This window comes from Leopardus geoffroyi, chromosome B4, assembly GCF_018350155.1.
Source record: "Leopardus geoffroyi isolate Oge1 chromosome B4, O.geoffroyi_Oge1_pat1.0, whole genome shotgun sequence".
NCBI classification, from domain to species: domain Eukaryota; kingdom Metazoa; phylum Chordata; class Mammalia; order Carnivora; family Felidae; genus Leopardus; species Leopardus geoffroyi.
In genome coordinates, this window is record NC_059341.1 from 121,633,713 (window position 1) to 121,648,711 (window position 14,999).

Genomic DNA, 14,999 nt, shown 5'->3' on the forward strand with positions numbered 1-14,999 from the left:
TTGAAAGTTAATATTTTCTATATAAATTATATATGAATTTGTTACTTTGAAATAATTAGAGCTGAGAATTTAAGTTATGCATTTAAACTTTTAGCAGCATTAGACAAAGAACAAGATGTTTCATATCTATCTTGGTAATAGTAATTGCTCTCCAAGGAACTGAAAAATATAAGCTCGATCTTAAATTTTATTATCCGAATCTTATTCTTTAGTGTAATGATTTTGTGTTTGATTTATCCTTTTATCTACTTATTAATCATTTGCTTTTCTTCTTAAAATTTAGTTAAAAGAAGAATTCAGTGCAGAAGAAAATTTTCTCATTTTAACTGAAATGGCTACCAGTCATGTACAGATTCTCGTAGAATTCACAAAAAAACTTCCAGGTATTTTTTACATGTATATGCTATACTGTGCAATATTCTTGTGACACTGAGAAAGTCAGGTCTGTTGGTCGTAAAGTAGAAATTATCTCACATCTGATTTAAATTAATATGTCTAACTACTATAGACATGAATGGTTAGAGCCAGATAGGATATTTCAAATCACTTATAATAATTTTTCCAGATTGATAGACTAAGAAATTGAGACTTTGTGAAGTTGTCATTCATGCATTTATTCATTTAACAAGCACTTGTTGATACGTATTCTATACTAAGTATGTAGCTAGTGCCTTCAAGGGAAGTGATTTAAGAAAGGCTATAATAAAAATATTATATACAAAGTGCTGTTTGAACAGAGAGGAAGTTGTTGCTATTTGTACCTGAGAAAGACAGGAAGACCTCAAAGAAAATCATATTTTAATTGGGTCTAAAAGAAAACGGAGTTGTCCTGGTGGTATGGAATAGAAGGAACCTTCCAAGTCGAGAGATCTACTTGTGAAAATATAATGAGGCATGGACAAAAATAGGATTATTAGAGATGGAAAAATTCAATGTGGCCACAGCATAATGTGGTAGACTCCTTGGTTAGGCATAAGGTTATGCCATAAGGCATAAGTTGGTGTCAGATTAACAAGGGCTTAAGTAAGGAATTTAATTTTCATCCCCTGAATGGTAAAGAGTTTTTGGTGGTTTTTTTGTTGTTGTTTATATTGAGAGGAAAGTGATGGGATTTATGCCAATACAGATATGACTTGTTCCGTTTTGTATAAGATGAATTTGAACGAGGAGGGACCAGAGGCAGGAGGATCATTTAGGATGCTACTGCACCAGTCAAGGCAGAAGGCTTGAAATAAAGCAACAGCACTGGGAGATGGAAGAGGAAACAAAATGAAGAGAGATTCAAAAATCAGTAGAGCTTACTGAACAATATATTGTGGGACAAGGGAGAGGAATTTATCTATAGTCATTTGGATGGGGCCAGTACAGAAACTGGAATTCAAGATTCTTATCTCTCAGCTTCCCAATTCCTTTGGCTACATTATCAATGCTATCTCAGCCAATAGATTTAAGTTGTTTCGGTGTTTTAAAAATATATTAGTACAATAGAATTCTATGATCTGGAAGAGTCTCATGCTCTAGCGACTGAGCTAGCCGGGCACTGGAAGAGTATAATAAATACCTTGTATAACAGCACAGCACTGTAATATTAAATTATAGAAGGTAACTTCTGATGTAAGATTTTAATTAGGTTAATTTGTCTTCTTTGGCCAGCATCATGCTATTATTTTATTAAAGTGTCATGAATAGACATAAGCCTACATAAACTCATAAAATGTGAGGAGGAAGTTCTCATTTTCATTTTAACATTAATATTCTCTCATTTCTTTATTACAATGAAAGAGGAACTTAATTTGTTATATGCTAATTAAGGTGAGGGGAATCTTGATCAAAAACAAGATTATACAAGAGTGAAAGGTGTGGGAGGAGGAATTGGGAAAGGGAGAAATATATTTTTGGTTGTTTGTGAAAAGAGAGGTTTTCAGTTCAAATGGTCTATTGGTCTTGAACCACAAAATAATTGAAGAAAAAAATCTTGTTCATAAAAGGTAGCTTATCTGAAAGCAACAGCAATATCTAACACATCTCTTTATTTCCAGTGCTTAGACTAGTTCCTGAGGGGGAAGAAAGAGTATAATTAATGTGTGTTTAATGAGTCAAGCAGGGGGACCTGGCTGGCTCAGTTGGGAGAACATGTGACTCGATCTTGGGGTTGTGAGTTTCAAGCCCCATGTTGGCTATAAAGATTACTTAAAAATAAACTTTTAAAAATGAGAAAACAGAAGGAAAAAAAATACAATAGGAAATAAAAGACCAAAACTCCTGAGAAAGAAATTTTAACAGTACTAGTAATATAGTTAAAATTAATATTTTAACAATAATTATGGAAATGACAACATTAATAAAAATAACAGTAATAGTGATATAATACCAATAATGAAATGGTGTGGGTTAAAGAGATGAATCATTTCATTTTGTAGTTCATGGTGCACGACCTGTGCCAGGCACTGTCCAGGGTGCTGGAGACCCTGCAGGAAGGGCTTCTGCCTTCAAAGGAGCTCTGAGATAGTGATTCTTTTTTTTTTTTAAGTTGATTTATTTATTTATTTATTTATTTATTTATTTATTTATTTATCTAGTTAGTTAGTTAGTTAGTTAGTTAGAGGGAGGGAGGGGGAGAATTTCCCAAGCAGGTTGCATGCTGTCAGTAGGGCCTAACAAATGATGCGGGGCTCGATCTCATGAACCCTGAGATAATGACCTGGGCAAAAATCAAGAATGGGATGCCTAAAATGATTGAGCCACCCAGGCACCCCTAAGATAGTGATTCTTAAACCTTAACATTACTCTCTTCTCTAAACCCCATTTCTATTTAATACTTTTCTAAGCCATCTGGACCCTGATGGTATTAGTTTATCTTCATAAGTGTGTTATGTGTATGTATACATGTGCATAGGAGCTTATGTTTGTTTCCCATTTATTCAGTTATCCAATTATTCAACAAATAAGTCTTGGATATCAATTATGTGCCAGGTACTGGGGATACAAAAGTGAACAAAACAGGCAAAGTCTCTGCCCTCATGAAGTTTATACTCTATTCGAGGTGGCAAATGATGAACAAATATGCAGATAAATTTATTATGTCAGGTAGTGGTAAATCCTATGAGTAAAAATAAAGCAACTAGTGGGGTTAATGGGTGGCTCAGTTGGTTAAGTGTCTGACTTCAGCTGTGTCCATGAGTTCGAGCCTTGCGTCAGGCTCTGTGCTAACAGTGTGGACTCTGCTTCAGATTCTCTGTCTCCCTCTCTACCCCTCCCCTGATCACACACTTTCTGTCAAAAATAAATAAATAAACATTAAAAAAATAAAGCAGATAGGGGCTAGTGAGTTATGGGGAGTAGTATTATTTTAGTAGGGTCACCTTGAATATAGGGTCTCTGCATATAGTGGGGGGAGTAAAGCATTTGGATAGCTGGGGAAGGGCATTTACTCCTGAGGCAAAGCAAACTTGTATGTTCACAGCAGGGCCATGAGTCAGTGTGGCTGGAACACAGTGAGTGAGAGAAAGGAAGAGGAGGAAATGATGTCAGAGAGGCTGCTGGAGACTGTGGCATACAAGCCTGGATAAGGACTTTGGATTTTCCAAGTGGTGTTATATTCCTTCAGTTTGTCAATTCCTTCCCACGGCTGGATACATGTAAAGATTTTTTTCTGGTCTGTGGATGCTTCCATTCTTCAGAGTTGACCCTGTATCACCAGATGTGACTAATATAATGGCTAAAAGAGAATCTGTTTGCTTCTAACTTCTGAGTTACTTCATCTGAATCAGCCTTTACTGCCATTATATGTATTTTTGGTGTGGATAGGACATTCTTTTTTACCCAACTTGTACAACAAATCCTACTCAATAAGATAAAAGTCAGCTTCTATTTGGGACAGAAAAATCAATTTTTAGTGACTCAACCTGACTACCCAATCTTAAAACAATTACAAAATAACTTTATGGAAATGTTTTATCAATGGGGATGATAATGATGATGAAATATTGTTATATAGCATTCACAGTTCCTTGATACTTGATTTGATTATCATCTTCATCCAGGATTTCAGACTTTGGACCATGAAGATCAAATTGCTTTGCTGAAAGGGTCTGCAGTAGAAGCTATGTTCCTCCGTTCAGCTGAGATTTTCAATAAGAAGCTTCCAGCTGGACATGCTGACCTATTGGAAGAAAGAATTCGGAGGAGTGGTATGTGATTTGGTTAATGGTAAAGAGTTTGCTCCTGCAAGTAAGCATTCCATGAAGGCAGGCTTCTTACCTATCTTATGCAAAGTTACATTCACATTGTGACTAGTATGGTGAATGACTCTAAAAAGATATGTGTTAAATAGATGAGGCTTTTTGTTTTTAAATTTTTAAATATTTATTTATTTTTGAGAGAGAGACAGATAGAGTGTGAGTGGGGCAAGAGTGGAGAGAGAGGGAGTCACAGAATCTGAAGAAAGCTCCAGGCTCTGGGCTGTCAGCACAGAGCCTGATGTGGGGCTCATACTCATGAACAGTGAGATCATGACCTGAGCTGAAGTCTGAGCTCAAGTCTTACGCTTAACCGATTGAGCCACTCAGGTGCCCTTAGATGAGGCTTTTAGAGGGTTGCTTCACATGTCCTTGTAGTAGCAAAATACTAAAAATACTCTTTGCCCTATACTAAGATTAAGGGCCAAAGGAGGAATTTTTAGAAGTTTGGAAAATTAGATAGAAAAACATAGCATAAAGGAGTTGGGATTATTCAGTCGAAAAAAAGATTCACTTGTTCAAAATCTTCATGTATGAAAGACTGTGGCTCAAACTATTATCCATCTCTATTCAAAGCAAAATAAAAAGAATTATTAATAGCAACATTTATATATCATTTAATTTATATATCATTATCATTAGGTTTTAGACACTGTTCTAAATAATTTACATACATGATTTCATCAGAATCTTGCAAAGTCTTATGAAATAAGTACCATTATTATTCAAAATTTATCGATAAGGAGACTGACACAGAGAGTGGTTAATAAGTTTCCCAGAGACAGACAGGAAGTCTGACTTCAGAAGCTGTGTGTCTAAGCCACTATGCTACATGTCTCTCAAGAGACAAAATGAAATAATAGTATGAGTTGAACTTATTATGGAGGAATACTGCGACAGAAAGGGTTAAGAGACGTTGCAATAAATTTCCTGGAATTCTGTGCAGTTTATCTTAGAAGAGTCTTAAAATAGGATAAGTGCTTGTTTTCCTGAGATACTTTCTATATGGGTTGGGAGGGGAGAGATGAATGAGAAGAAATGATGTCTCAAGATCCTTTCTTCCCAAAGTATCCTTCTATGAAAGACTAGAACAAAGTTTAGGTACTTATAAAATCAGTGTTTTAGAACAGAGGTTGGAAGGAAAGTTTTTAGGAAGTTCTGCATTTGTTATATAAGAAAAATAATTGAAAAATTGGAAATTATTTTTTAAAAGCAGCCATCCCATAGTCATTGTGGTTTTTTAAACACTGAAAGTATAATTATCATTATTGATAGATTTAAAGAATATACATTTAAAATATGCATTATTTGTATATATCATTGATTTACTAGTTTAACATGTACTTAAGGGCAAGCGACTATGGAGGCAGTAAAGAGGAATCAGATGTGTTCCTTCTCCTATGAAGCTTACAGTCTAGTAGGAAGACATGAACTTTACATAGGTAGTTATAACAAAATGTGGAAGAGAACTGAGAGAAAGGTGACTCCTAGTTGGTAGGGCTCTGGAAGATTTCACTGGCAAACTGGGCCTTGAATGATATTAGATGTGGATATTCAGGATAGAGGTACAAGAAAGAAGGACCAACCCAAGCAAAGGATTGAGGCAAGAAAGCCCAGGTCATGCATTCAAAGAAGAATGAATAGTTGAGTTTATTTAGATTAAGGGTTACATTAAAGGGAAATAGAATTTCTAAAAAGAATCAAATGGTTGAGGGCCTTGAATGCTGGGCTAAAGGTTTTATTCTTTATTTTATAAGAAATAGGGGACACTGGGGCACCTGGGTGGCTCAGTTAGTTAAGCATCTGACTTTGGCTCTGGTCATGATCTTATGGTTCATGGGTTCGAGCCCCGTGTCAGGCTCTGTGCTGACAGCTCAGAGCCTGGAACCTGCTTCAGATTCTGTGTCTCCCTCTTTCTCTGCCCCTCCTCTGCTCACTCTCTCTCTCTCTCTCTCTCTCTCTCTCAAAAATAAAACACTAAAAAAAAAAAAAAAAAGAAACAGGGAGACACTGAAGATTTTTGAGCAGAGGAGGAAAAACATCAACATCATGCTTTACAAATCTTCCAGCAACACCAGTCAGAAGGCAAAGGTTTCACGAATGTGCTGCCAGAAGAAATGGAAAGAAGGGAAAGGATCTGAGAAATAGATTGTTGGAGACTTTCACCTTTTGAAAGACAGTGTATTATAAAGAAATATAGATTCTTGTCCTGGACAGATTTTATTTTACATGTTCTGAAATGTACAGTGTGTGTGTGTGTGTGTGTGTGTGTGTATCCATCCCTCCATCCATCTGTCTTTTAAGTGTACAACACAGAATTGTTGCCTATAGGTACAATATTGTATAGTAGATCTCTAGAACTTATTTATCTTGCTTAACTGAAACGTTATGGCCATTGATTAGGATAGGAAAATAAGTTACTGATCAATAGGCACATTAAAGGAGATCTTTCCAATCAACAAATATCCATTGAATACTTACTTTGTGCCAAGCACTGTGTGATTATTGAGGGTATGGAGATGAGGAAATGTCTTTGTCCTCAGGGAGCTTACTGACTAGTGGGAAAGAGCTATAAGCAAAGTATTCCAAATCAAGGTGCAGTGTAATAAGGACTACGAGGAATGTATGTTGAAATATGAAATAGAAGCATAAAATTGAAAAATGAAATAGAAGCATAAAGATGTACTTGCCTTTCTGTGTGAGCTTACTTGGTGAGTCAGAAAAGGCTTGCAAAGTTGACAAGTGAATCATGGTTAGGAACTTGTCAAGCCACAAAAGCCTGAGAATGGCATTCCAAGAGATATATCCATTAAATTATAATAATATAGAAATTGCAAGTGCAAAGATGAGGAGGTATATGAGAGCATCCATGTAGAGGACTCACAAATACCTTGGTATTGCTAAAAATAATATTTGTGAAGGTGAAATGTAGTAACTGCTAGATTTTTAAGGATGTTGAACACCACAAAAGCGGTTTAATGTAGTTCTTATATAGTGGGGAGTCTTCTGTAATGTTCGGAGCCTGTGTGACATGACCATACCAGTACTGTAGAAAGATCTTTCGAGCAGTAATATGAAGGAAAGTTTGGAGGGATTGAGATAAGAAGCAGGTCCCTATAAAGAAATCAGTGCAGGGGCGCCTGGGTGGCGCAGTCGGTTAAGCGTCCGACTTCAGCCAGGTCACGATCTCGCGGTCCGTGAGTTCGAGCCCCGCGTCAGGCTCTGGGCTGATGGCTCGGAGCCTGGAGCCTGTTTCCGATTCTGTGTCTCCCTCTCTCTGCACCTCCCCCCGTTCATGCTCTGTCTCTCTCTGTCCCAAAAATAAATAAACGTTGAAAAAAAAAATTCTAAAAAAAAAGAAATCAGTGCAAAAACTAGGTGAGAAATGGTTAGGGTCTTGCAGGTTAAAAAATAGGTAATAAAAAAGAAAAAAACTTGCTTGATTAGCATAGGTTTCAGAACTTGTGATTTTGCAAATTTCAGAAAAGTTCAAGAATGAAGTCTTCCATAAGAAGAACTGTATAAATAAATATGCATGCCTCCAGTTCACAAATAGATTACTTTACCCAAACATCAACCACATATTGTAACAATAAAAACCATTCAAACTTACATGCTGCTTCATATTTTATTATCTATAATGATGCTTCCATTTATTAATATTTATGAATTTGCTTCTCCCAGTAGATTTTCAGAACATTGCCTCTTCCACACACCACATAGAACCATGATCTTGCAAGATGACCTTTCAGAATAACTTTTTATTCTTGTGCAAATATAACATATTCTTTCTATTGTACCTTTAATTCTAGAGAAACATAACATCTCAAAGTTGCCCTGTTTATGCCTACAGAAGTCTTTAAAGAATACAATGTGAAATTTCTTTTTTTCTTCATATTCATACTCTTTTGTTTGCTATTATTTTCTCAATTACATACACAAAAATACTGTCTCCTGAGATACATTTAATTAATGAGGGTTACAGTGTTTATATATGTTAATTGAAGCTTCAGAACATTATATCTGACATAACCTGTGGTTGGGTTGTTTCTATATAATTTTAGTGCCTCAATTATATTATTCCTAATGTAGTATTATGCAAACTAGTCTTTAAAGCTAAAATATTTATTAACAATAGGAATAATCATATGATAAAATATGACAACACTATAATTGCTAACATTGAATGATTTTCTATTTTAACATTAAGAGAATGAGCAATAACTTTTCACAGACCAATGTAACTTGTTCTATTAACTTCAAATATAAATAACCACTGAAATTTATGGTATATTTTGGTCTTTTTTGATCCCCATAACAGACATAAATGAAATATTCAATTTATTTGTATTTATCAGGATGACAACATCTCTTGTGATTTTTTCAATGCTTTCCTTTTATACACATCATCTTATTGTATTCACAGTGGCCCCAGAAGGTGGGTGCTATCGTTTTTATTTTATAGATGAGGAAACAGGCTTAGAGAGGCCGGTTGACCTGCCCAAAGACACACAACTAATCAGCAGATTGCCAAGAGATGAACACAGGTGATTCAACTCAAACCTCAGTACTCTTTCTATATGTTTCACTCACCATGGCCTAATATTTGCTCTACTATCAGCTAGTAGGGAATACAAAGACCTAGTAAAACACAGATTCCTGCCCTTTGGTTGAGAGAGAAAGTATAAGCAATGAGTAGCAATTTGAAATTGGTTTTAAGTAAATGATAAATAGGATCAAGGAGGTTAGAGAAATGAGACATCTTTATTAGCATGGTAGAGTTGTAACTAGTTTACAGTAGCATAGTAAGGTGTGCTCTATGTAGTATACTGTGCTTATGTCTCTGCTCTTTAAATACACATGATTTCGTTGCTTTAGCTTTGGTAATAAATGAAAACAATTGGAAGAACTAAATTTTCTAAAGAAGAAGATGTAAGCTGATTATCAGTTCAGATACTGACTTTGAAAAAAGGGTTGGAAATGTAAAGAACAAATGGCAGAATATTTGTAAAAAAGGTAAATGTGTAAGTCAAAATTTGGAGTTCTCAACACCTCTCATTTTGTTTTTCATAGTGGTCATGTGGTAGTTTTGGCATGGAAAAATTTGGGATTCAAACTGTAGGAAAATCTTTTTCAAAATAAGAGAAAGTGTTAAATTGATACAAGAGTCAGCCTTTTCAATGGCTCTCAGCTGTATTCCCTAAGCCTTTTATACTTGTCCAGTATTGGACATTATGTATTTATTTATGTATCTGCCCCTTCCATTAATCCATTAACTGCTAGAAGATTATTCCCAGCGTTATCATAGTGCATGGCACACATTTGTCATACAAAAATTGGTGAATTTTGTTGAGATGAATCTGGAACTTGACAATCCAGACACTGGCAATTCCTAAGCACCAGTAAGATCTAATTTAGCCAGATAACTTTTAACCACTAGGGCTAATGGAAAGTGTTTATTAAGTATTTCAAATTAAATCTTTTATATTGAAAGTAGTTATTTTTTGAATTGCTAGTCTGATGGCAGCTTTTTACTTAAGGCCAACAGTATGGCACAAATGACTCACTAGGTAGAATTTAGCAGTTGAAGTAGAGGTTAGGGTCCAATCTCTTAACACCATGAAAATGCTTCCATTGTCTAATGGCCTCCCTTGCCACCATTACATCTCAGAACTATGTGACCTTCATTGCAAAGAACTAGCAAAACATAATATTGCCCAATTTAACAAACAATTGTTATTCTTAACCATGTCTCCAGTAGGATGATAGTTACTGAGAATACAGAGGTGGATAAGAAACATCTATGGAGCACCATTTAGTGGTCAGGCAGTGTGTCAGGCACTGGGAATACAGCATTAGTTCCTGTTCGCATAAAAATTTTTTATGGCATTTCACACTCTAATGGGAAAGAGATATGAATTCTGATACATGCAATAGAATTGAACCTACAGAAGGGAGAAAATAATTATGCTTCCCGGTGACAGGGAAACCTCCACAGAGGAAGCAAAATTTGAATGTTGCCTTGAAAAATGAATGGTGTGTCCTAGCCTCACAGGGATCCTACCTTATACTTCAGACCCAAAAGCATGAAAACATTAAAAATGTATCTTATGTGTTAGAGGAACTGTCTGTTAGGATGCTCTTGGCTGACAATCACAGGAAATCCAATTCCATATGGCCTGAAAAAGTAAGGACATTAACTCAAATGAAAAACCCAGAGGAAGGGTGACAGCAAAATTGGTTAATTAAAGGGATCGACACATTATCAGAAACATAGGTCTTTTTTCATCTTTCTGCTCAGCTATTCTTGGTGTATTGGCTTTACCCTCAGGCTGATTCTCTTCCTGGCCAGAGCATTTTCAGGCATCACATGTGGTGCAACAATGGCCAAAGGAAAAAGAAACTCAATGTAGAAACTTAATGGTCTCTTTCTGAGTGTAGAAATCTTTCTTGAGAGCTCCTGAGTAGACTCCCCTATGTCTCATTGGTCAGAATTGTACTGTCGCTGACTAACCAACCTCTGACAAGAGAAATGAGACAAACGGGGGCTGGACCTTGGGCTGGAGTTTCAATCTGTCTTTGCCATAGTACATGGCCATAAGGTTAGGGTCAGGGGGAGGTAGATAAGCTGTGTAGACAATGACCTGAATCAGCTTCAGGATCCAAGAGTGGAAGTCATTACTTCATAGGGAAACTACTGGATGGAGTAGTTAGATGGAGAGAGCTTAGTTTGGAAGGAAAGCAGAAAGCAAACATTGCTTTGTGTGCCATGTCAGAGACTTATACCTTAACTTCTATGCTATGGGGCGGCGTCATTTCTAGAAAAATGTCAAATTATATGGTTTTGAGCAAATAGTATCATTTTTAATAAGATTCTTGGTCTATCTTGATCAAACCAATTATAATATATCAGATAGAGGTATTTAAAATACCAGGAATTTTATTTTTTTTAACTTAATAAATATTAAAAAACAGATTTTAGTTTATGAGTTTTCATTCAAATAGATCTTTGACATGACAAATATAATTTTATTGGTATTTAAAGTTAGGTCCAAACTATCAATCTCAGAAATTGTTTGTCAGCACACACTCTTTCCTTTCCTTTTCTCCTCTTCTTTCCCTCAATGAAGGGGTGGGAATTTTCTTACATAATACGTATTCTTGTATCACACATACACACCCCTCTGCTTTATTTTTTTTCCCAGTCAAAACTTGGAAGATGATTAGGAAGTGAAAGACATTTACATTCAAAATAACTGAAAATAGCAGAGTTAATTCTATCAAATAGTTTTTCTCTCAAGGAATATTTCTGACTTTAAAATAATTTATAAATTACATACCTCTCTTTCTTTTTAAGGCAAAACAAGAAACAGGAGTGCAAACAAACTTTTTTTTTTACAACTTTGCACTTTTCCACAGCAGTCTTTGTCCTTAAGTTAGAAAATAGCCCCCCCTTGTGACCAAAAATCAGCTAATTGGGCAAAAGAGCAAAAAACGAAACAAACTTTAAGCAAGTCTCCAGAGAGGAGGAGGCAGGAAATCAAGAAAAGACTGCCCCTTGAGAATGATGTTAGTGTTACATTTCTTAGGTTAGAAATTGCTGGTTCGTAAACACTTAAAATACCCCTTTGTTGATGGTGCTGTGGTTAATTCTGATTATTAACTCTAATTCCAAAAGTAGATTTATATTTGATCTATCCTGTAGGAAATTTATTTTTATAAAATTCTATTTCTTACATTTATAATGTATATTCACTGTTGGCTTGTAGAACATATACAAGATGAACAATCATAACCAACATCCTTACTTTTTTTTTTCCTGAAAACTATTAACAATAATGAGGTCGCTAATGAAGGTAGCATTTTTGGTAGGTTAATGGGGATTTAGAAAGACAAAATAGATGGGGCGCCTAGGTGGCTCAGTCGGTTAAGCATCCAACTTCAGCTCAGATCATGACCTCACAGTTCGTGGGTTTGAGCCTCGCGTTGAGCTCTGTGCTGACTGCTCAGAGCCTGGAGCCTGCTTCAGATTCTGTGTCTCCCTCTCTCTCTGCCCCTCCCCTGCTTACTCTCTGTCTTTCAAAAATAAATAAACATTCAAAAAATTTTAAAAAAGAAAGACAAAATAGAAAATTAGGTAGTCAAAGATAATTTCTAAAATTTAAATATTTTCAAATCAGCTGCCTTTAATATTATCCCCATATCCTTGTAAGCTATTTTTAAAAATAGCAGAATCATGAATTACTATTTTGGGTAGCCAGATATGATGGGCATAGTCCCTGAATGCTGAAGAAAGCCTAAAGACTGCCATTTTTCTTTTTTAAAGTGAAATAGAACAACCTTGCCAAGAAAATGTAGATGTAGTTAAGCTTTAACACCTAGAAACATACTGAAGCAAATCTCTGATCGGCCAATTTGGATTCATCTCTAGGAAAGTGCAGAATATAAAAACAAAACAAAAATGTAGCTTTGTAAACACAAAAGTACATGAGCTTAATCTAACTAAAATTAAGATGAACTGAGATTAAAATGAACTACTGAAGTAAAATTAATCCAATTTCCTGAATAACAATAATAGTTATTATTAGTATTTGCTCTAACATTTATTGAGGGTTTATTATTAACCAGGCATTATGCTAAGCACTCCACGCATATTATCTCATACAATATAACAACTTCCTATTGTTATAATTCACATTTCACAAATGAAGAAATTGGGGTTTATGGAGTTTAAGTTCTGTGACTAAGATCAAATCATAGGTCAAATTTCAAACTCAGAGCTGGCTCACTAACTCTTAACCTCTATGTTTGTTGGAAACCAGGACTGGTATTCCCAGGATCACATACTCCACCTTCTACATTTTTAAGTTGTATCTAATTCAGTGATGGGTATTTGGATCAATCTGTAAAAGCTGGAATCTTCCACATGATGTAATACCCAAATTGCTTAACAAAGACACTGTTGTTAAGAGAGCCCACTGGGTAGATTAAAGAATCAAAAGTCAAGGAGGGAGGAAAGTGTGGCATTTTGACTAAAGAGAGGAAGATCAGGGATTCAGTTTGGGAAGACTCTTTAGATTATTCTCAAGGTAAGGATTTAGACTTTCTGATTCTATGAAGCAGAATATTAGATGATAATTATGTTCTTTAGCATCTGGAATACGAATGTATTCTAGTTTGGTTTTACCAAAGCTGTATGTCTCTAGGTCTGCTTCAGGATGGGATACAGCATTCTATTTTAGTGTGGAACAATTCAGGGAATCTCATCCTCATTTTAATTCATCCATAAGTCGTATCAGTCTCCCCCACCCCCTGCCCACCCATGGTCTTTTTTCTTTTTCCTCTTCCTCCTCCTTTTCCTCTTCCTCCTCCTTTTCCTCTTCTTCCTCTTCCTTTTCCTCTTCCTTCTCCTTCTTCTCCTCATCCCCCAATCCTTCCCTCCTTCTCCTCCTTCCCCTTCTTCCCTTCCCTTTCCCTTCTTCCTCCTTTTCCTCCTCCCACCCTCCTCTTCTTCTTCTCCTTCTTTTTTTCTGTCTCTGTAATTCCCCTGTCAAAACTTTTCTGGAATGGAGCCATGCACAGGAACAGGCACCTAGTTAATACTTGTTGAATGAGTGGAGGAAGTGACACAAAAGAGCCTTCAATTATGAAGAGTTACATCTAGATAAAGGAGACGGAGGATATTCCAGGTAGAATATCTTGAGCAGTGTGGGGGTGCCTAGGGGGCTCAGTCAGTTAAGCAACTGGCTCTCAATCTTGGCTCAAGTCAAGGTCTTACAGTTTGTGGGCTCTGAGTTGGACTATCAGTGCAGAATCTGCTTGGGATTCTCTCATTCCCTCTCTCTTTGCCCTTCCCCTTCATGTGTGCTCTCTTTCTTCCTCTCAAAATAGATGAACTAAAAAATTTAAAAACAAAACTGAGCAGTATGAATTATTTAGGGAGATCCAAGTGGCTAAACATGGCTGGAGTAAAGGCTGTGTGATAGAAAGATTGTACAGCTTAGTGACAGCTAAAAGCCAGGACTCTGGAGCCTGCTAGCTATCCATGGTTTGAATATTGTTTCCACCAATCATGAGCTGTGGTTCTCTGGGCAAATGAGATAACCTCACAGCACCTACCTCATGAGGTATTAGGAAGATTAAATGAATTATAGCATAAGAAGTGCTTGGAACAGTGTATAATACATAATGAGTACTCAATAAATATGGATCTTACTGTTACTACTATTATCAGGTAGGTGAGTAGTGGGTGGGTACAGGTCTTGGAGCTTCCTATGTAAAAAAGAAGAACACTTATGCCAAAAGCCACTGAGAGTTTTTGAAGATTTGTAAAAATTGAGGAGACAGGGTGTGATTTGAATTTTGTGATTCTGGGGCCAAACTGAAGACTGAGGAGGCAGTCCAGATGAAAAGAAATAAGGACTGAAACTAAGTCAATTCTAGGAGTTGTGGAGAGGAGAAAGAACACCTAGGAAGAGTTATCATGCTGAATCATAGGACTTGGCACCTAACTGGGTTAGAGAGAGGGCCAAATCTCAGTTGTCAGGCAGGGGAAAGTGTATGGGTAAAGATATGTCACTGAGAATGGGAATATCAGGAGAGAGGTGGATTTGGAGGAAGATGAGGAGTTTAGTTCTGTACATGGTATCTTTGGTTTTAGACATGTAAGTTTGAAGAGAACAGACAAGTACCAATGCCCTAGTAAGCACTGGAACTGAGAAGAATCCTAGCCAATGTATTAAGTCAAGATGTTTATACTTC

At 36.2% G+C, this 14,999-nt stretch overlaps 1 protein-coding gene across 5 annotated transcripts in view; it reads left to right on the forward strand.

The window, feature by feature from the left end:
- NR1H4 (nuclear receptor subfamily 1 group H member 4) overlaps positions 1 to 14,999 on the forward strand; it is a 75,497-nt gene that overhangs the window by 53,282 nt on the left and 7,216 nt on the right. For all 5 annotated transcript variants that reach the window (XM_045463786.1, XM_045463787.1, XM_045463788.1 and 2 more), the window contains 2 exons: positions 284 to 383; positions 4,044 to 4,190. In XM_045463786.1, the coding sequence (XP_045319742.1) occupies positions 284 to 383; positions 4,044 to 4,190 (247 nt within the window). The remainder of the gene's footprint in view (positions 1 to 283; positions 384 to 4,043; positions 4,191 to 14,999) is intronic.